The sequence below is a fragment of the Orcinus orca genome, chromosome 15, assembly GCF_937001465.1.
Source record: "Orcinus orca chromosome 15, mOrcOrc1.1, whole genome shotgun sequence".
Lineage (NCBI taxonomy): Eukaryota > Metazoa > Chordata > Mammalia > Artiodactyla > Delphinidae > Orcinus > Orcinus orca.
In genome coordinates, this window is record NC_064573.1 from 64065599 (window position 1) to 64084777 (window position 19179).

The 19179-nt window shown below is 61.7% G+C and overlaps 4 protein-coding genes across 9 annotated transcripts; 2 read left to right on the forward strand and 2 right to left on the reverse strand.

The window, feature by feature from the left end:
- Positions 1–166: 166 nt before the first annotated feature.
- C15H22orf15 (chromosome 15 C22orf15 homolog) lies at positions 167–1740 on the forward strand. The gene is given in 6 exon segments (XM_033439711.2): positions 167–191; positions 778–864; positions 956–1093; positions 1327–1401; positions 1483–1508; positions 1510–1740. Coding segments are annotated over 6 exon segments (474 nt in total). The 3' UTR covers positions 1633–1740.
- Positions 1741–2471: 731 nt separating this feature from the next.
- CHCHD10 (coiled-coil-helix-coiled-coil-helix domain containing 10) lies at positions 2472–4385 on the reverse strand. The gene is made up of 4 exons (XM_004276037.4): positions 4228–4385; positions 3758–3977; positions 2768–2915; positions 2472–2668 (listed from the first exon to the last, which is right to left on the reverse strand). Exons 1-4 carry the CDS (start codon positions 4266–4268, stop codon positions 2649–2651), a joined length of 429 nt encoding a protein of 142 aa, XP_004276085.1. The 5' UTR covers positions 4269–4385; the 3' UTR covers positions 2472–2648.
- Positions 4386–6181: 1796 nt separating this feature from the next.
- Positions 6182–6643, reverse strand: LOC101289824 (histone H3.3A-like; the record flags this gene model as incomplete). The annotated part of the gene is made up of 1 exon (XM_012535315.3): positions 6182–6643. A coding segment is annotated over one exon (417 nt), but the record flags the coding sequence as incomplete, so codon positions are not given.
- Positions 6644–7911: 1268 nt separating this feature from the next.
- MMP11 (matrix metallopeptidase 11) lies at positions 7912–18168 on the forward strand. Of its 6 annotated transcripts, XR_007471870.1 has the most exons (9): positions 7912–8169; positions 13282–13511; positions 14414–14557; positions 14638–14771; positions 14914–15155; positions 15273–15489; positions 16186–16443; positions 16752–17067; positions 17313–17447. XR_007471870.1 is itself a non-coding variant. In XM_049698484.1 (8 exons), exons 1-8 carry the CDS (start codon positions 8059–8061, stop codon positions 16868–16870), a joined length of 1455 nt encoding a protein of 484 aa, XP_049554441.1. In that variant the 5' UTR covers positions 7912–8058; the 3' UTR covers positions 16871–18168. The 6 variants fall into 6 exon arrangements, 5 of the variants coding, with proteins under 5 accessions (XP_049554441.1, XP_004276086.1, XP_049554443.1 ...); XM_049698484.1 differs by having other exon boundaries at positions 16752–18168; XM_004276038.3 differs by lacking the exon at positions 16752–17067 and having other exon boundaries at positions 17313–18168.
- The last annotated feature ends 1011 nt before the right edge of the window (positions 18169–19179 follow it).

A 19179-nucleotide genomic window follows, 5' to 3' on the forward strand; every position in this document is an offset into this window, starting at 1 on the left:
GCTGGACTTGGGCCCACCCACCCACCCATCACTCCCCCATCCCCGACACACACATCTCCCGCAGGGCACCACATGGGGTAGATCTCAGCCCCAGCTCCTTCCTTAGTCAGGAAGTTGGGGGTTGGGGGATCAAAGCCCCCACATCTGTCTCCTCCCCCGTGCAGCCATGTTTATCACGGTGATGTCTGGAGGTAAGTGGGGTCCCCTGTCCCGGAAGACTGGTGGGGGTACATTCCCTCTGCCTTGAGGGAGAGTAGGGAGGCGGCGTGGGGAAGGGGTACACATGGGAAGGGATGGGAGCGTCCGCGGAGAGTCCCTTGAGGGGAAACCCCGGCTGGGTCCTGGGAAATGCACGTGGGCTCCTCTAGGAGCGCATGGGCCATGAAGCCACCAAGCCGCTGCCGTGGAGCAAATGTTCAAACTGCTCCATCCCTTAGCTGGTCAGTGGTCCTCCAGCTTCAGGGGGCATGAGGCACCTAAAGCTCTAGCCCCAGCTGCAGATTCCTGACCTTCTGGTGGAGGCGGGGCTGGTGCGGGGTAGGGGGTGAGGGGCTGTCAGGTGCCGGAGGTGGGGCTGAAGTGGGAGGGTCGGGCCGCGTGAGAAAGACAGCAGTTGTGCACCCCGGTCACCGACATCTTGGGAGATGGAAGGGGGTACGTTCCTAATCTCATAGCCCCATTCCCTGCTCTGTAGGGAAGAGACGGGAGGGAGGCAGAGGGTCCCAGTTTGGGGGGAGTAGAGGGTGCCATTCGTTCACCTCTGCTCCTCCCCCACAGCTGGCTGCTGGGAGCTGGTGAACCCCTGGTGCAGCCTGGTGCTCCTCATCACCCACCTGAGGCAGAGGGGGCAGGTGCCCCCAGATGGTGAGGGGGCAGGGAGGGGTGCTGGGAGAACCTCTGAGGGCCCCCAGGTAGGGATTCCAGCCCTGCCCTGCCTCCCTCTCTGCTTCCCCAGTGACCATAGCCCTCCTGGCTGAGGACGGGCACCTGGTGAACCTGGCTGAGGGACTGGAGGAGGGGCCTTCCCTGGCGCCCTCCATGGGCAGCTCCCTGCTGCAGGAGCGTGGGATCTATGTCCTAGTGCAGATCATCAGTAAGTGGGGCCCCAGATTCCCCCTGTGCAGCTATGCTGGAATATAAGATGGGGAAGAGCAGCCACAGACCACGCAAGCCCTGCCGAGCCCCTGCTTTGGCCAGGACCTAGCCCTGAACTTCCCATCCAATGCCCTGTCCTGACCCCACTGTGGGCCAGCAAACAGGTCCAGAGTGAGAGGTGGGGGTGTGGACCACCAGGCCAGCCAGGAATCAGCCTTCTTCCCTCCGCAGAGGGTGAGGGCAGGGCCCCCACCTGCTATGAGTCCCTCCTGGAGAACCTGGATGAGCGGTGTCCAGAGCTGGCAGGTGAGTGTCACAGGAGAGCCCCAGGGGGAGGATGTGCCTTCCCACCAGTCCCCCACAGGCAGGGCTTCTTGGGCCTTCCAGAGGAGCTGCGCTGGCTGTCGGGACTCCCCCCACCCCCCCACCCTGGGCGATGGCTGGAGAAGGCGTGCCGGCACTCTGCGTGGCCACCAGGAGCAAGGCCCTCCTTCACGGCCCCGAAGGGTGGGCTTCCTGCTGCCTGGGACCCACTAGCTGGGGCCGAGAGCCAGGTAAGGAGGAGACATGGATCCCTGGGGGGATGCTCATACCCAGATATGGGACCCCTTCCCAGGGGACAGATGTGTGTGCTGAGAGGTGGACCCCAATGCCAACCCCCTCAGAGACACACATATACCCACACGATGGAAGACACTATATCCAGCGACAGGTCCCCACCATCCCGCTGGAGGCTAAATGCCTGCACATGGGCGGGGAGATGTGGAATAGGGCCTGGCACACCGTAGGTGCTCAGTGCAGAGCTGCTGAATGAACTCAGTGAAGGCAGCAGCACAGAGTGTGTGATGGCGTCTGAAGGGCCAGCACCTCTGTTCTGGCAGGCCCCGTGACCTGGCACATCACGGCCAAGTGGCCGAGCTGGACTCAGATCCAAGGGGGTTGGCCGTGACCTCTGCCTGGTGTGATCAGGTGCAAAGGCCCAGCAGTATTACTCTTGCAGAATCTGGAATTTCTGGGAAATTGCAAGGTCACCGACAGAACGTGAGGCCGCCGCGGGGCCCCAAGGGTGTGGGTGCAGAGAAAGGGATCCAGAGGCAGAGATGAGAAGGGTGGAGGGGCAGGGGTCCCTGAGACGAGACAGCACGCTCCTCCAGGGATTCCAGCCCCAGGAGTCAGACGCCCTTGAGGCTTATGGTCACCTGCTAATGCCTCACCACCCAGTCTGGACTGCCCGAGGCTGTCAGATTACACAGGATTACAAGGTCACCCTCCCCACCCAGGACACCAGCTGAAGGTGAAGCATCCCACTCCACAGTGGGACATCCATTCATCCTCCCCCACCCGCAGAAAGTCCAATGAGAGTGGACACAGCAGGCTCGGATCTAACATAAACTATTAATTGCACATTTTCGTCTTGGATCATCTGTGGGGTGAGAAACCCTCTCCTCACTCCCAGTCTCAGCTATGTGGGTACAATCTGATGTCATGGTCTTGCTGTCGGTGAAGGTGTGAAAGTGGCTGCAGGGCTGGCCCCTGAATCTGCACCGGTCTCTTCAGGGCAGGGAGATCAGACCTGCAGAGGGAGGGCCGGCACAGGTGGAGGTCAGGCCGAAGGTACAGGAGGAGAGACCACCGCTCCCGCCCCAGCAGGGGTCAGGGCTTCCCAGCTCACCGTGGTTGTACTTGCACTGCTTCAGGGCCTCGCTGAAGCCCTCGCACAGGGTCAGGTCGCTCTGAGTGGTGGAGCAGTCCAGGAACTGCCTGATCTCATAGGCGCAGGGCCCCATCTGCTGGGGCTGCGGGGCAGCGCGGGCCGGGGCCTGAGGTTACAGCACAGGAAGCAGCAAGGTCAGCTTGGGGTTGGCACCCAGAAGAGGACTCCAGAGCTGGGGGTGCCAGCTGCCCCTCCTAACGCCCCCAGCCCTGCCAGGCCCAGCCTGCCCTGTGTAGCCTCAGCTGCTCCATCCCTGAAACAGGGTGAGCCCACAGCCCTCTCAAAGCCACCCTGTTGGTGCTGGTACAGACAGCATTCCCAGCTGCCTCATAACAGGTATGCTGGCAGGTGGGGGTGGGAGGTGAGAGAAGGTTCTAGAAAAGCCCAGTGCTCTGCTAGAGTATGAGCCCCACCCCCACAAGTTCTAGCACCTTCCTGCTCAGCAACACTGATCCTCATTACCCCCGACCCCACCACTAAGCCAGAATTTGGTTCAGGACTGGTGGGGTGCCCAGTGGGGGACAGGCCAGCAGGGAACAGACCCAGAGTCACTGGCTACCCTTCACCCTTGGGTGCAGGGGCTACAGGAAGGGGCTACCTGGGAGAGAGAGCACGGACTCAGGAACTTCAACATCCCTCCCTTCTACTAGGTTTAGGTGACCTTGGGCCAGTCTCTGAGACCCTAAGGGCCTCAGTTTCCCCATCTTTAAAGGGCTGGTTGGTGTCTGTCCACGGGGTCTAGGGACCTTGGCGCCAGGGGAGGGGCAGGGAGAGCCGTCCTGTGACCAGAGACCAACAGCAGAGCGACTAATAGGACCCTTCTTGGGCACAGTCCCTGGCCGAGGCAGCTCTGGACACCCTGGACACTCCTCGCTGGACGTTCCAGCAGCTCCCCGCTCAGTGGCCTTGAGAGAAGGCGGCCTCAGTTTCCCCTGAACCCTTGCTCACCTGCTGGGCAGCAGCCTGGGCGGGCTCTGAGCTCCCCCCGCTCAAGGCTCCGGTCAGGGCGCTGCCCATGACGTGTCCCACAGCCGAGCCCACGGCCACTCCGGCGGCCGTGGTCGCCATCTGCGCCATCAGGCCGGGCTGGCCCGACGGGGCGGGGGCCGGGGCCACGGCCGAGGGCGGCGGGTGCGCGGGCGGGTGGGCAGGGGGCGCGGCGCTGCGGCTGCGGGATGGGAAGAAGCTGGGTTAATCCCGGCCGGACTCCAGGCCGGCGGCCCCAGGGGCCCGCAGCTCCGGAGAAGCACCCTCTCCTCCTCCCGGAGGGTGTACGACCACCGTCTTAGACGCCTGATTGCGGTACCCCCGCCCCTCCCCCGCCAAGATGGCGCAGCAGCCGCCAAGGTCACGCTGTCACGTCCTTGGGGGCCGCGCTTCCCCAGACCCCACCCTGCGGGCCCTCGTCCCGCTCCCACCTGGCTGGCCGGGCGCCCATGCTGCGGCTCCCCCGGGGCATGGTGGCGGCGGTGGGACCGGCTGAACCGAGTCGGAGACAGCAACGGTGACTGCTGTTCCGGTTCGGGGACGAAGGCGGCGACGCCTGTCACGGCCGGCGCTGCTGGGCGGGGCCGGGGCGGGGCCGCGGGGACACGCCCCCGGCCGGAGGCTCGGGACCCGGGGCCAGGCTGCACCCTCGTGGGTCACCCGGCCTCTCCAACAGGCTGCACCCGTTGCCGGTGACCCTGCTCCCTCCCAGCTCCTGGCCCGAGCTATGTGCGCCCTGGGGACACGGGCCGCTGTCGCAGGGCGCCGAGGGCGTACGCAGGAGCGAAGCCTGGCCCTTCAAAGACCACCGCGGAGCTCTGGGAGTGGAGCTAGGGGCTGTCCCGCGCTCGGAAAGTGGGGCACCAGGAGGCCGGTCCCTGCTCCTCCCCCTTCTATCGGACCGGGCTCGCTGGCTCCGGCGTGGCCTCAGGGTCGCGGGTGGACTGGGCAGGGGAAGAAGCACCCACCCTCCGCGACGGTCCCCAGAGCTCCCGCCAGGGGGCGTCCGGACCGCTCTCGGACTCCTTCCCGGCAAAATCACTGCGGGGCGCGGGCAGCCCCCGCTGGGGTGCGACGAGGCCCCCTGCGTGGCCCTCCACCCAACCCGACCCCCTGCGCCACGGATGCAGCGCCAGACCCCTACAGCGTTTATGCAGCGTGTCCCTCCCAAAGGCCGTAACCTAGAGGTGTTTGTGCGGGTTTGAATCCTGTGGCCTCGAATTTTACCACCTTGGTTCCAGGCCCAGGGCAGGGCAATGCCGAATTTAAGACGCTTCCCAGCCCTTCGGGAACTGGAGGTTTTCATAGTCTTTTATTGCTACCCTTAGCGGGGAGAGGTCCTGACCTCTTTACCACCCCATCATCACTGTCCCCTATGCCCGAGGGAGTCCTCCCAGCACCAGGACTGTGGGGAGGATGAAATCGCCCACAGCAAAATCGTGGGGGAGGGGTCCCAGGTGGGGAGAGGAGTCCCCTCTGTGAGGAAGGGGCAGAAGGGACGCAGGGGACATGGGCAGTGCCTGGCAGGCTCAGCATGTCTCTACTGCGTCCCAACCACACAGTCCTGTCAGCCAGCCTGGGAAGCACGGCCCTCCCCTGATCCTCATCCAGGCCTGGGCCAAAATTTTCTCCTCTCTGCAGTGGGGGTGACCATTGGCCTCGAGGTGAGGGAAGCATGTGAAGGGTGGCTACTCTCTCCTCATAGACATGCCAGGCCTGGTCCAGCCTCCACCCCTTTGCTCATGCAGCCACTGACCACTTGTTCCTATTGCCAAACTGGCCTTCCTAGGCTGATCAGGGTCCTCCTCCTGCAGGAAGCCCTCTGTGACCAGCCCAGCTTGCTGTAACCATGGCTCTCCACTGCGGCCTACAACGTGGGAGGTTGTTACTTGAGCTCCCATGACAGGTGGACTGTGGTTCCGCAAAGCAAGGCCATGCTCCCCTGGAGGCACTCAAGACCACTTAAGGTAGTTACACAAATATATATATATATATATATATATATTACACAAATATTTTTACTGTCTATATTTTCATGTGTATCAGAAAAAAACATACAATTAGCTCATCAAATCTATGATTTTTTTTCAAGTCATAACCAGTTTTATTGCAAAAGGACCCTGTACACATTTATCAATTCTAGTACCTTAATAGCTACCCAACAAGTCATTAACATACAGAAACATGCATCATGAGAAGCAAGAAATATCACCCATCCCTTCTACATATTAGCAACTTGTCACTCCTGAGCAACAGTGCTCACATCACTGAGGTCTGTGAACAGTCACTTTTTGCATTCATCCTGAGTGAAAGACGGAATGAGTTAAGTACAAATGCAACATATTATAAACAATTTTTACAAAAAAAGTCACAAATTAAACAAAGTATTTTACAGAATTTACTACAAAACACCATAAAAACTGCCTTCACTTAAGCTCTCTCTCCCCATATCCGGCGAGCCAACTGGATGTCTTTGGGCATGATGGTGACTCTCTTAGCGTGGATGGCACACAAATTAGTATCTTCAAATAAACCCACCAGGTACGCTTCACTAGCCTCCTGAAGCGCACCAATGGCGACACTCAGGAACCTCAAGTTGGTTTTGAAATCCTGGGCGATCTCCCTCACCAACCTCTGGAAAGGCAGCTTCCGGATCAGAAGCTCGGTGGATTTCTGGTAACAACGGATTTCTCGAAGCGCAAGAGTCCCGGGCCTGTAGCGATGAGGTTTTTTCACCCCGCCGGTAGAGGGGGCGCTTTTCCTGGCCGCTTTAGTGGCCAGCTGTTTGCGGGGCGCTTTGCCACCCGTGGACTTACGAGCAGTCTGCTTGGTTCGGGCCAATTTCTTTCACCCAATGCCTAAGTTCTACGCCGCTTCTGCACCGCTCCTGCTGCCCAATGAAGAGCCGCAGTCTCCGAACTAATGGAAGAAGCTCCTCCGACTAACGACCAAACCGCTCTGGTTTAAATCTATGACTTCTTGACCAATGTGGCTAAAATGAGGCTGAAGTAGGCATTTCAATTTTTAAAAGTAAATCACTTTAAAGAAAAAGATGGCAAACAGCCCAGGTAGTAAAAAGCACTGCTGTCTTTCCTCTCCTTGCCCTCTAGGGGTCTCTGTAGAGCCTCCCTGGAGAGGCTGTGAAGGCTCCCCGGACTGGAACCCGGAGGGAGGACTGAGTCAGCCAGTGTCCCTCTCCTCCCCCTCCCCACACCGCCTCCCCCCTTCTTAGGCCCAGGACGGGTGCCCACAGCCTCACACTGAGGCAGCTCAGCACCCCGCCCGCCAGGACGGGAGCCACCGCCTGTGTCCTGGCTCCCCAGCATTGCCCATGATGGAGCGGATTGCCTGGCAAGCTGGTGAGGTCCCTGGTCATCACAGAGAGTATATGAGCCTGGAGGATCCCTTCCAGAGTGTGGTCATCACCCCCTCCTCTGATTCTCACCTACTTATCCTCGGTCTCAGGAGGCTGGGCCGGAGGGGGCCAGAGGAGCCTGTTAGTCCCTGACCAAGGGGCAGCCTGGGCCCCCAGTGCCCCACTCAGACACTGCCCCCCATGGCTTTCTGACCGTACCCTCCCTCCAGCTGACCAGCTAGAGGGCCTTCTGACCCCTCTGCCTGCCTGCTGGTTTGGAAAAGCCTGATCTCGTCCCTCCCTCTTAGGGCTTCAGTTTCCCCATCTATAATTGTCTATGGTTCTGCGCCAAGCTGGGGTCCTGGCCAGCCGCCTCCATATGCCTCAGTTTCCTCTGGGGCACACTTTAATATCCCTTTCCTCACAGGGGCTATAGTGCCATCTTCCAGATGGATCAGCTGAGGCTCTGAGGAGTGGCAGAACTTGCCCGTGGGTACCGCCACCTGTCACAGGCTAACAGGAGGTCAGAGGTCAGGCCCCCAGGGAGACCAGCTAGGGATGCGCCTTCCAAAGGTGGCCTGGTCAGGAGGGGGAGGAGTGAAACGCGGCGCCTCTCAGACTCTCCACCGCATCGGGGAAACTGAGGCCCGGAGCAGCACCGGCTGGCCAGGGTCCCCCAGCACCAGGACCCTGAGACCGCAGGGCCGGCCCGCCCGGGAAGGACTGGGTCCGCGGGCCGGCCCCCGCCTGGCCAGCCCTCCCCGCCCACCTCCCCCACCCTGGCCGCCAGCACGGGGCGAGTGCAGAACAAAAGACGCGGGGGCGGGGCCGGGCGGGCGGGGCCGGGGCGGAGGCTATAAGGGGCGGCGGCCGGCGCGGCCCAGCAGGCCCAGCAGCCCCGGGGCGGATGGCTTGGGCCGCCCGGCTCCGCGGCGCGGCCCTGCGCGCCCTCCTGCTCCCGCTGCTGCTGCTGCTGCTCCCGCCGCCGCCGCTGCTGGCCCGGGCCCCGCGGTCGCCGGTGAGTGCCCGCCGCCGGCTGGCCACCCCCCACCGAGGGGCGCCGGGCACGCGGGCTGGGCCCGGTGGCCGAGCTGGACCCACGGGGATGCCCGGGGTGGCCCGGCGCGGCCCGTTACCCGAAAAGTTGTCTGGGTCCCTGGGGGCGTGATAGATAGTGAGTTTCCTGTCCCTGGAGGTGTGCAAGTGGAGCCTGCGCCGGGATCGCTCAGGCTGGTGAGCGGGACTCCGCACCCCCCTCCCAGCTCTGGGACCTGCTCCTCGGCGGCCCGGCCGAGATAGTGGGGTGTGTGTTGGGGGAGGTACAGCGGGAGTGGCTACAGGGCCCCCTATTCACTACAGGGACAAAGCCCAGCAGGTCTCAGACTGGCGTCAGCCTCCAGATGTGTGGTCTCCGTGAGCACACCTCCAGGCTGGAGGGTTAAGGAAGCGCTGGGGAGGGCAGCCTTTGCCGGGGAAATGGGGTCTGAGCCTGGAGGAGGCGCCACCGCCTGGCACCTGAGAGTGGTGATATTGGGGAGCGTGGAGCCAGGAGGCAGCATGAGTGTGAGAGCTAGTGTGTGTTATATGAGTTGGGTGAGAAAGAAGGGGCCGAGAGCAGGGAATCGAGACCCTCAGAGAGCAGGGCGTAGGGTCAGACAGGGAAGGGAGAGGAAGGTGTGATCTGGAGAGGAAGGAGGTCCCGGCATGTGTGACAGCCCGTGTGTGCCTGGGAAAACTGCACCCTCCCCTCCGGCTGGCGCTTGGGGGGACCAGTCCCAGGGGCGGCCAGGTGGGCCTGGGGTCACAGCCTGGGCAACTGCAGGCCCAGAGCCCGCTGGGTACCCAGCCCACTCAGACGCCCAGCTGAGCATCCAGCCAGCCCAGGCAGGGATGGGAGCATTAGGGAGGTGGCAGGTAGAGTCCAGTGAGGAGGGAGGTCTGGCCAGTCTGGGCCCCTCTGTCCAGCCACGCCAGCTCTGCCCTCCCCTGCCCTGGCTATAGGAGCAGGAGAGGACAGAAGGGGTGGTGGCACCTCAGTCCAGGGACCCTGCCTCTTTCCCAGCCCCTCCTGGTCCCCTAGACCTTGGGGCAGAGTCAGAAATCACCCTGGGTAGCTGTTGAATCCATGGGGTTCGGGTATAGGAGAGACCTGGGTTTGAACCACGTGACCCTAGGTGAGCCCTCTGGAGCCTCAGCACCCCCGACCCCAGTCTTGTCTGGGTGGGTGGGAGGCAAGAGTGCCCGCTGCTGGGCTGAAGAGTATATGAGGTGAGGCCAGGAGAGGGCTCAGCCAGGCACACTGGAGACGTCACCTGCAGCTGCTACTTTGCCGCTCGTGCGGTGTCAGTTGGGTCTGGGTCTGAGCTGGGCCGTTGTCTGTCACGCTGCAGATATGCAGGGAGCATTTGGGGTCGCCTCCGATGTGTTTATCCCCGGACTGCTGTTGGCAGGGCCAGAAAAGCTCTGTAAATATTTATCCATCCCAGTTCACAGCCTTCAGGGTTGATGAAAGCCCCGCCGCCCAGTGGGGTGGACGCTGCCTTCCCTTCTGGAGCCAGCGGGGGAGGTGGGGGGAGATGGACCTGCCTCCCCACTAGCGGTGTGACTTGGGCAGGTTTCTTGATCTCTCTGAGCCTCAGAGGGGCGTAGAATGGCGTGGTGATGCTCCCTGCCTTCCTCACAGTCTAACCAAATGCCCTCCCCTCAGGGTCACCTCCTGCCCACAGTAGAGAGAGTAGCTATGAGTAACTGTCCCGCTGGACCAACAGCAAACAGACCCAGCACTTTCCAGTCTGGGGTCTTCCCTCACTTCCCCTCTGCTAGGTACCTCCCATTTTCCTAATTGGAGGTTGACCCAGGGGCTGACCCCAAGCCTCTAGCTCAGCCAGGAGGCTGAGTTCCCCAAGAAATTCCTCGAGTATGTTTGAGGCTGTGGTTTGGTGCCTGCCAGAGAAGGGTGGGGTGAAGGAGCTGGGCACCCTCCCCAGGGCAGGCTGAGGGAGGCAGCTGGCCGAGGAGGAGGCAGACCTTCTCCAAAGAGGCGCATTTCTCAGGAATGTGGATTTTGGAGACAGGCCAGAGCTGGGGGGATGGGGGGCTATGGGTGGGGAGGCATGAACCCCAGGTTTAGGCCCAGCTCTTGGCTGACTTGCTGTGTGACCCTGAGCCAAGACCTTGACCTCTCTGGGCTCTGTTTCTTCCCCTGGGAAATGGGGTGATACCTGCTCCCCAATCCCCCAGGGCTGTAGATGAGGCCAGGCGTGGTCTATGCCCACCCCCCACCTCACTGCCTCCCAGCTGCCCTGGGGGGACTGGCACACCCATCTGAGGAATCAGGTTGCTGCGTGCCAGGCCTTGCAGCTAGGGAGGGCCCCTGGCCCCAGGCCGGAAAGGACTGGGGAAGAGAGTGCGGGATGTCGGCAGGGCAGGGAGCATGTGTCCTATCCCAGCAATGGGAAACTGAGGCCAAGAGCCCTTAAATGGTGGGCTCCAAGAAAAAGACCCCACTGCCCAGGGGCCTTGATCCTAGTGCCTCCTGTCATTCGCTCTCCAGTACCAATGAACGTGATGTGGGCGGGGAGCAAGAGGCCCCTGGCTCGTGGGTGGACCCAGCACGAGTCACTTTTCCTCTCTGGGCCTGAGAGCTCCCTTCTAGCTGCAACTCCTTTGTTACGATTTAAAGTCTGGAAACTTCAGGGGAGCTGTAGGGAATTGGGTGGAGCAGATTCCCAGGTGTGGGAGGGGAGGGCCCACGGGGCAAGAAGCCAGACCAGGAAGAGGCTCTTCTCTGCGCCAGATGCTGCAGCGGGCATTACAGATGGAGGTCATTTAGCCCTTTGCCATGGCACCATTCCCATTTGACAGATAGGAGAGTCGAGGCTAAGAGAGGACAGTGACTTGCCCAGGGTCACTCCATCCAGGGTCTCCACAGCACAGAACTGGGCCTTCTGAATCTCAGCCCGTGGCTCTTTCTGCTGCACTGACAGTCCCATGATCCAGGGGTCCTCATGGGGGATCCATGAGGAATTGGTGCCTCGTGGGAGCAGGAAAGGAAGGCACACCCACCCTCCCTCTGTGGCTGGCTGCTCAGGCCTCACTGGTGGGGCAGAGGAGAGGAGCAATTTCTGCTCGCAGGCATAAACAGAGCTTTCAGGCTGGGCTCTGGGCTGTTTGGGGCTCCCAGGAACGACGCAGCCCTGGCCTTTCTGGGGAGGGTCCTCAGATCCTGGCCAGGGTTGGGGGGAAGGAATCTATTTATCCTGGAGGTCTATGGGCTAGACCTTCCTGGGGAGGGGAAGGTGCAGGCCGTCATGGCTCGTCACATAAGTCTGGGGTCCACATCCTTGATGTGAGACCTGGCATGCGTATCCTCTCCAACTTATGCCGGGGATGGAGGTGGGGGAGGTTCAGTGAACCTGCCTCCAGAGTGCCTGGGAAGTGGCAGGTACTTAATCATTTCCCCTTCCTTCTTTTCTGTCACCAAGGTGAGGCCAGCATGTGTCCCTCCTCCAGGGGTAGGGTGACCCCAGCCTGAAGAGCAGAGCAGAGTAGCAAATAGCGGGTGGGCTGTGAGTGCAGACAGCCCGCCACCTGCCAGCTGTGTCCCCCACAAGTTGTTTAACTTCTCTGGGCTCCGGGTCCTCACCTGAGAAATGGGGATGATGACTGCAGAGATGGTGGGAGGTCCCATCAGGGGCTGAGAGCGTGTCCGTGGAGCAGTTGGCAGCGTCCTAGCCTAGATACGGGTGAGCTGCAACAGCCATCAGTACTTAGTACTGGCACACTCAGTATGGCTGGGCTCTGTCAGGTGATCAGCCATTCAAGAAGCAACTCTGAAATCGGGAAAACTGGCCCAGGGCCTCACACCCCAGAAGCTCCAGGTGTCTAGAGGACCCCTACATCATGGGGAGTCCTTGGGGGTTGAGTGGCTCCAGGCTGTTGAGTTCTTGGTGGCTCTGGAATCGGGAGCTGGGGGGGTTAGGATGCTCACCAGAGCTCTGGGGCACCCAGGGCCTGGGAGAGCCGCCAGAGGCTGAGGCCGAGGGTGGGGCCTGGGTGGCCCAGCTCCCGCCCCAAATATGGCTGTGGTGAGGCCACAGCGGCCCTGACCAGACAGGCCCAGACTAGACAGGCGCTGAGTCTCTCAGCAGACGGCACTGCTCTGTGCCTCTCCCCCAGCTTTACTGTGTCCCAAGCCGGGCCTTTGCCCCCTGCCTGGGATGCTAGAGTCCTCACCTGGCCCGGCCATGCCCTTGCTGGGTGACCCCGCTGGGTCTCTCTACCTCTCTGAGCTTCTGTTTTTTCCATGCATGAGAACTGCGACCTCCATCCTGGGACTCTCGGAGGGTGGGAGCTCCAGGTCAGAATCACTGTTTGTGGTCCATGGGCTCTGGCACGGTGGGGCTGGGTGTCTGGTAACTGTCTGCCCCACATACCCCCGGGGAGGGGGCAAACAGAGCACATCTAGCCCCACCGTGTACCCAGCCCTGGCAGGGCGTGAGCAAGACTGCCCCCAGCAATCAGACCTCAGTTCCCGGTGCCCTTCGCACTTTGTGTGCACTGCCTGGTTCATCCTCAGATCCACGCTCTGAGGAAGTATCGTCCCCATTTGTCAGGTGAGCAGATTGAGGCAGGACTGCAGCCCCTCCACGCTGGGGAGTGGCTGCAGTGGCTGTCCTGGGCAGGAGCCAGCTCACGTAACTGGAGAGGGCAGAGTGGGGGCCGGGGGCACCCAGGAAGAAAGGTAGGTGGAAAGGTATCTGCTGGGGGGGTGGAGGGCACAAGGGCCTGGCCTTTCCTTGGAAGCTTTGTGGGGTCCCTTCCTGGGTGTGTGTGAAGAGTGCAGTCAGGGCTGCACCCCGACCCAGTCCTCACCAGCCCAAATAGCGGGAGTAGGTGCCTGGCAGCCCAGGCCCTCCACAAGGGGGCAGGAGGCGGTAGGAGGCCTTGGAATCAGCATCTGGATGCCAGTCAGCCTGTGCCAAAGGGCCCTGCTGCGTGACGGCCTCAGCTTGGCCATCGACACGGCCGGCTGGGGTCAAGTGAGGGTGCGCTGACCGTCCACACCTCTGACCATAGGCCACCAGGACCCAAGGCTTAAGCAGGTCCCTGCATCCTCTCTCCTGCACAGGATGCCCACCGCCGCCACCCAGTGAGAAGGGGTCCACAGCCCTGGCGTGAAGCTCCTCCCAGCAGCCCGGCATCTGCCCCGACTGCTCAGGAGGCCCCTCAGCCTGCCGCCGGCCCCAGACCTCCCCGCTGCGGCGTGCCTGACCCGCTGGATGGGCCGAGTGCCCACAACCGACAAAAGCGGTTCGTGCTGTCGGGCGGGCGCTGGGAAAAGACGGACCTCACCTACAGGTAGGGCCAGGGGCTGCGAGCAGGCTCTCGCCCTCCACCTACCGCCCTCACCCTGCTTCTTGAGACACACTTGTGCCAGATCCCCATAGTAACAGGCTGGTGTATCCACTGGCCTCTGAGCCCCCTGGGTCAACACCCCAAACCCACACTTAGATGCCCACACAGATGGTACCCCCTGTACCCATGCCCTCCTTCAGCAGAGGAGTCTCAGCACATGCCTGGTCACACCGTAGACATGTGGGGACACAGCCTTCAGTCAGCCAGGCAGCCTCTGTGGGGATGCACTAAGGGCCAGGTCCTGGGATTCTGTGGTGAATGAGGCAGACACGGCCCCTCCTCTCAGCGAGCTAGGTGTTATCCACACCGGGTTCATATCTATCGCTGCAACTTGGGATCCGAGCAGGTAGGGAGCAGCAGTGGCAGGACAGGTAATAGCTCAGGTGACCTGAGGCCCCTCAGGGTGATGCAGTGGGGCTCATCCTGGGAGAGAAGGTGTGAATACTGGTGTGGTGCCCCGAGGCATTGGAGCTGAGACTGCTGGGGGCTCCGGAAATGTCCTGGGTGGGGAGCTGGGAACCAGGAGGGGGCAGGTCTAGGGCCCAAGGGCTCCCCACAGTGAGCGGTATAGTCAGGTCTAGAAGGTGGGCCTCGGGGCTCCTGGTCCTGTGTTCTTTCCACCCAATGCAGATACTCATGGGCACCTGAGGACACAAACCCACACAAAGATGTGCCCATGTGGCAGAGGGACTGGTGTGCCACACCTGAGCCCAGGGCACACCTGGCCTGTGTCGTGCATGCCTGCTCCCCCACTGAGCAGCATCCAGGGGCAACTCCTGGCCCAACAGCCATCAGGGGCTGACGCTGCCCCATGAGCCAGGTCCAGGCCCCTGCTCCTCCCCCAGGATCCTCCGGTTCCCATGGCAGCTGGTGCGGGAACAGGTGCGGCAAACGGTGGCAGAGGCCCTACAGGTATGGAGTGATGTGACGCCACTCACCTTTACCGAGGTGCACGAGGGCCACGCTGACATCATGATCGACTTCACCAGGTGAGCCAGTGGCCGGGGACCCCTCTAGGAATGAGCCCCACCCATCAGCAGCCACTGACTCTGCCCCCACTCCCCTGCAGGTACTGGCATGGGGACAACCTCCCATTTGATGGACCTGGGGGCATCCTGGCCCACGCCTTCTTCCCCAAGACCCACCGAGAAGGGGATGTCCACTTCGACTATGACGAGACCTGGACAATCGGGGACAACCAGGGTATGGGCTGGGGACCCACTTTCCAGATGGGGCTACTGAACATCATAGAGAATGGGGACTTGCCGAGGTCCCTGAGCTGGGCCCGCAGCTCAGTGTCTTGCTGCAGGAGCTCGGGGATTGCTGGGCTATCTCCCTTTTCCAGGCACAGACCTCCTGCAGGTGGCAGCCCACGAATTTGGCCATGTGCTCGGGCTGCAGCACACGACAGCTGCTAAGGCCCTCATGTCCCCTTTCTACACCTTCCGATACCCGCTGAGCCTCAGCCCGGATGACCGCAGGGGCATCCAGCACCTCTACGGCCGGCCTCGACTAGCCCCCACCTCTAGGCCCCCAGACCTGGGCCCCGGGGCCGGGGTGGACACCAACGAGATTGCACCACTGGAGGTGAGGCCCAGGAGGGTGGGGAGGCAGGAGGTGAGGCCCTGCTTCCAGCCCCGACCCCCAATGCTGGCCTCTGTGGCTCCAGTGCAGGCTCTTTTTGACCCTTCTCTCCTACCCCAGCCAGATGCCCCACCAGATGCCTGCCAGGTCTCCTTTGATGCGGTCGCCACCATCCGCGGCGAACTCTTCTTCTTCAAGGCAGGCTTTGTATGGCGGCTGCGCGGGGGCCAGCTGCAGCCCGGCTACCCTGCGCTGGCCTCGCGCCACTGGCAGGGGCTGCCCACCTCCGTGGATGCAGCCTTCGAGGATGCCCAGGGCCACATCTGGTTCTTCCAAGGTGAGTGGGGGCTGGAGGTCACACTTCAGGAATATCATGGTCAAGGGTAGGGACAGACGGCAGACATGATGAACAGATGGAGTGTGCCTCGAACTCTTGGGGCGAAGGAAGAGTGTGGCTCACTTCTCTGGGCACAGCTGGGAGGCTTCCTAGAGGAAGCGGCTCTCGAGGTTGGAGTAGAATTGAAGGTATCACACCCCATGGAGCATGTGTGATCATTACCCCTGGTCTAGAGATGAGGCTCCGGGGCTCAGAGGTGGTGAAGTGACCGCATGAGGGTATAGCTTGGAAAAGGCAGAGAGGGATGTGATCTGGGTCTGGCAGAGACGAGAGCCTGGAGCATTGCGGGCAGCAGGGACTTCACAAAGGCCCAGCTAGGGCCTGCTGCGGCAGGGCTGGGCCCAAGGATGGGCAGCAGGTGCCTGTCCAGAGCAGCCAAGTGCAGGGAAGGAGCAGGAGCCCAGGCGGCCTCTCTGCTGCTTAGAGTAAACTTCCCCACGTGTACCTCCCAGTGCCTGCATTGCCCAATGTCCTACTTGGGGGTGGGGGGTGCCAAGCAGGCATTGCTGGCCTTCATGTTTTATGGACAAGGAAACTGAGGCTGGGAAAGTCCGTGGCCATGGTGGTGGCTGGGCGGGTCCACAGTGGCTGGATGTGGCAGTTGGGCAGCTTGTTGCAGCCCCCACTCTCTAACAGGAGCTCAATACTGGGTATACGATGGTGAGAAGCCAGTCCTGGGCCCCGCGCCCCTCTCTGAGCTGGGCCTACTGGGGTCCCTGGTCCACGCCGCCCTGGTCTGGGGCCCCGAGAAGAACAAGATCTACTTCTTCCGAGGCGGAGACTACTGGCGCTTCCACCCCAGCACCCGTCGTGTGGACAGCCCTGTGCCCCGCCGGGCCACCGACTGGCGAGGGGTGCCCTCTGAGATCGACGCTGCCTTCCAGGATGCTGACGGTGCGCTGGGGGTGGGGTGGCTGGGGGAAGCGGGGTGGTGGCTGCATCTCCCACCGGTGGTGGCTGGGCATTAGCTCTCATTGCGGGTCCTCTGCCTGGCGAACTCCTTCTCCACCCCCTCCTCGTGCCAGGGCAGTGCTAGACCCCTGTGCTGCAGATGAGGAGACTGAGGGCCAGAGAGGTGCAAGGACTTGCCGAGGTCCCTTGGTCGTGCCTGGTGAAGTAATAACTGCTGCTTGCTGAGGGCCAATGAGGCTCTGGGCACAGTGCTGAGCTCTGTACACGTCTCATGCGATTTCCCGATGTAGCATCTGTTATGAACCCAGTTTCCAGAAGAGCAAACAGAGATTCAGGTGGTGAGGTACCTAACCGGGTCCACCAAGGTGGACAGAACCAGGACCTCCACCCAGGCAGTCCCTGCTTCTAGCCAAGAGCCACCTGCCTCCTGTGATCTTGAAGCACTAGATCTGGGACTCACAGTCCAGCGCTCTCTCCCGTGTCCCCCCTTTGCTTCTGTGCTCCCCCACATCGGGACCTGCCGGGAGAGCTGTCCTGTAGTGGTCTCGGGCTCCTGGGCTCCAGGTCGCCAGTGTCCCCCATCTGACTCAAGGCACAGGAGAGGTGGTGAGAGGGGCGGGATTTGCTTTCCTGAGGGGCAGGAGTTGGGCCTCCGAGGCTCTGGCCTCTGTCAGTCTGGGTGGTAGCTCAGATCAGACCCTGGGGCAGGCCGAAGGGCTTGCCCAAAGGGAGGTTTTGGAAGGGACACCCTGGGGTCTACAGGTTTCAAGGAACTCAGCAGTGGCCAAGGTCTGCCCACTGGGACTTGCCCCTGTGTCCACCCGCCCCGCCTGACCCTCCTGTCTCCTCAGGCTATGCCTACTTCCTGCGCGGCCGCCTCTACTGGAAGTTTGACCCTGTGAAGGTGAAGGCCCTGGAGGGCTTCCCCCGCCTCGTGGGCCCCGACTTCTTTGGGTGTACCGAGCCTGCCAATACTTTCCGCTAACCATGGCTTGGATGTCCTCAGGGCCCCTAACCCCTGCCAGGACACTGACATCGGCTGGAGACCACGGCCATCTTTGTGGCTGTGGGCACTGGGTGCGGCACGGAGCCGTGCCTACTCGGGGGTGGGGGGGGAGGCGGGCACTGCCATCAGGACTGCAGGAAGGGCCGCGCGGGTCGTGGCCACTGCCAGCGACTGCCTCAGACTGGGCAGGGAGGCTCCGGCATTAAGGGTGAGGGTGGCCTCAGGCCAGCTCCACCCAACCTGTGCTGGTCACAGTCAAACCCAGCTGCCTTGGGTCTCTGTCCCCATCCTTCAGAGTAGCACCTCAGCAGGGCTGGGGGAGTTGGAGCCCTCACTGTCCTGGCTGTGGGGTAACACAGGGTGCTGGCATGTGGGTCCCAGGGCACTGTGCCTTCTGTCTTTTCCTGAGAAGTCAGCTCTGGTAGGTGCTTGGAACTGGCTGCCTTCCAGTTGGTGGTTCTGGAGACCTGTTCCCCAGGATCCAGGGCACAAGGGCCAGGCAGCTGGGGAGGGGGGTGCTTCCTGCCAGAGACCCTGGGACCTGGAGGCCCCAACATACCTCAATCCTATCATGGGTCGGATCCTCTCCAGCCCTCACCCCACACCAAGCCCTCCAAAGCCATGTAAATGTGTACAGTGTGTATAAAGGCTTTTCTTTTTTTTTTTTACTGAGGACTGTCATTAAACATGGTCATTTTCTACCTGCCTGCCTGGGGTGTCTCTGTGACTGCAAGGCCAGGATGGGGGGAGAGCTGGGCCAGGGAGGTGGGAGGACTGGCTGGGAACCTGCTCTGCCCTGGGAGCCAGGGTTGCAGCCCACCCCACCCCCAAGCCCCTGGTCCTCGGGGCCGGGTGCCCTGCTTAGGGCTCCTCCTCATCTTGCTGGATGCCTGGAGTGGCTTTATAATCTGTTCCCTGCCTCCACAATGGCCCCTCATACCCTCGTCCACCAAGTGGTGGTCACTCTTTCTGATCATGCCACGTTCCAGCCCCTATCCTGCCGCTGTCAAGACACAGAACAAAACTCATGGTTACCACCGCCAACCATTCCTAACTCTCCAGGGTCTCCTCGCCTGCCACCCAGGCCCACGCGGACGTTCTTTGGAGTGGCACCTACCACGGCTGCCATTTATCAGATGGAACCATAGGAAATTGTCAGCAGTGGGCCGTTTTTGACCTACTGCAATTGTTCAACCGGATACACGGATGCTTTGATGCTTTCCAGTGTGTCAGGCCCCGCTCCAGCTGTAAGCGCCCCAGGGCAGGGCTGTCTGGCTTCAGTGCACCCGGCTTGTGGTAAGCATAAAGCGCAGAGTTAAGGAGGGAATGGAGACGGTCCCCCCGCCCCCGCCAACCCCAGCACTCAGAGGCTGCACCAGCCAAACCAAACACCACCTGGGCCTTGAAATCCTGCCAACCCCATCCCCAAAGCCACAGGAACAGTGTGGGCCCGGAGCTGGGATAGCGGTCCCTGAGCCCTCCTATCCGCTCAGCTGCACTGAGTTCTTGGGCCGAGGAAACTGAGGCATATGTGCTTCTGGCCTCCTCCAGGCCTTCAGGCCTCGCCTCGTTCCTCCTCACTGGGCTGAGTTACAGTCCCAGCTGTGAGACTGGGAAGACCACCGCCTGAGTCAGGGCCGCGGTTGCTATTTCTGTCCGTGAGAAATTTTCCCTGGTACCTCCACTTCGGAGGCGGCCTCGGAGGAAGAGAA

Coding starts and splice junctions, on each gene's coding strand:
- CHCHD10 (XM_004276037.4), bottom strand. CDS start 4,268: ATGCCCCGGGGGAGCCGCAGCATGGGCGCCCGGCCAGCCAG. Junction 3,978..4,227: donor ATGGGCGCCCGGCCAGCCAG/GTGGGAGCGGGA, acceptor CCCATCCCGCAG/CCGCAGCGCCGCGCCCCCTG. Junction 2,916..3,757: donor CCCAGGCTGCTGCCCAGCAG/GTGAGCAAGGGT, acceptor CTGTAACCTCAG/GCCCCGGCCCGCGCTGCCCC.
- MMP11 (XM_004276038.3), top strand. CDS start 8,059: ATGGCTTGGGCCGCCCGGCTCCGCGGCGCGGCCCTGCGCGCCCTCCTG. Junction 8,170..13,281: donor CCCGGGCCCCGCGGTCGCCG/GTGAGTGCCCGC, acceptor TCTCCTGCACAG/GATGCCCACCGCCGCCACCC. Junction 16,444..17,312: donor TGCCTTCCAGGATGCTGACG/GTGCGCTGGGGG, acceptor CTGTCTCCTCAG/GCTATGCCTACTTCCTGCGC.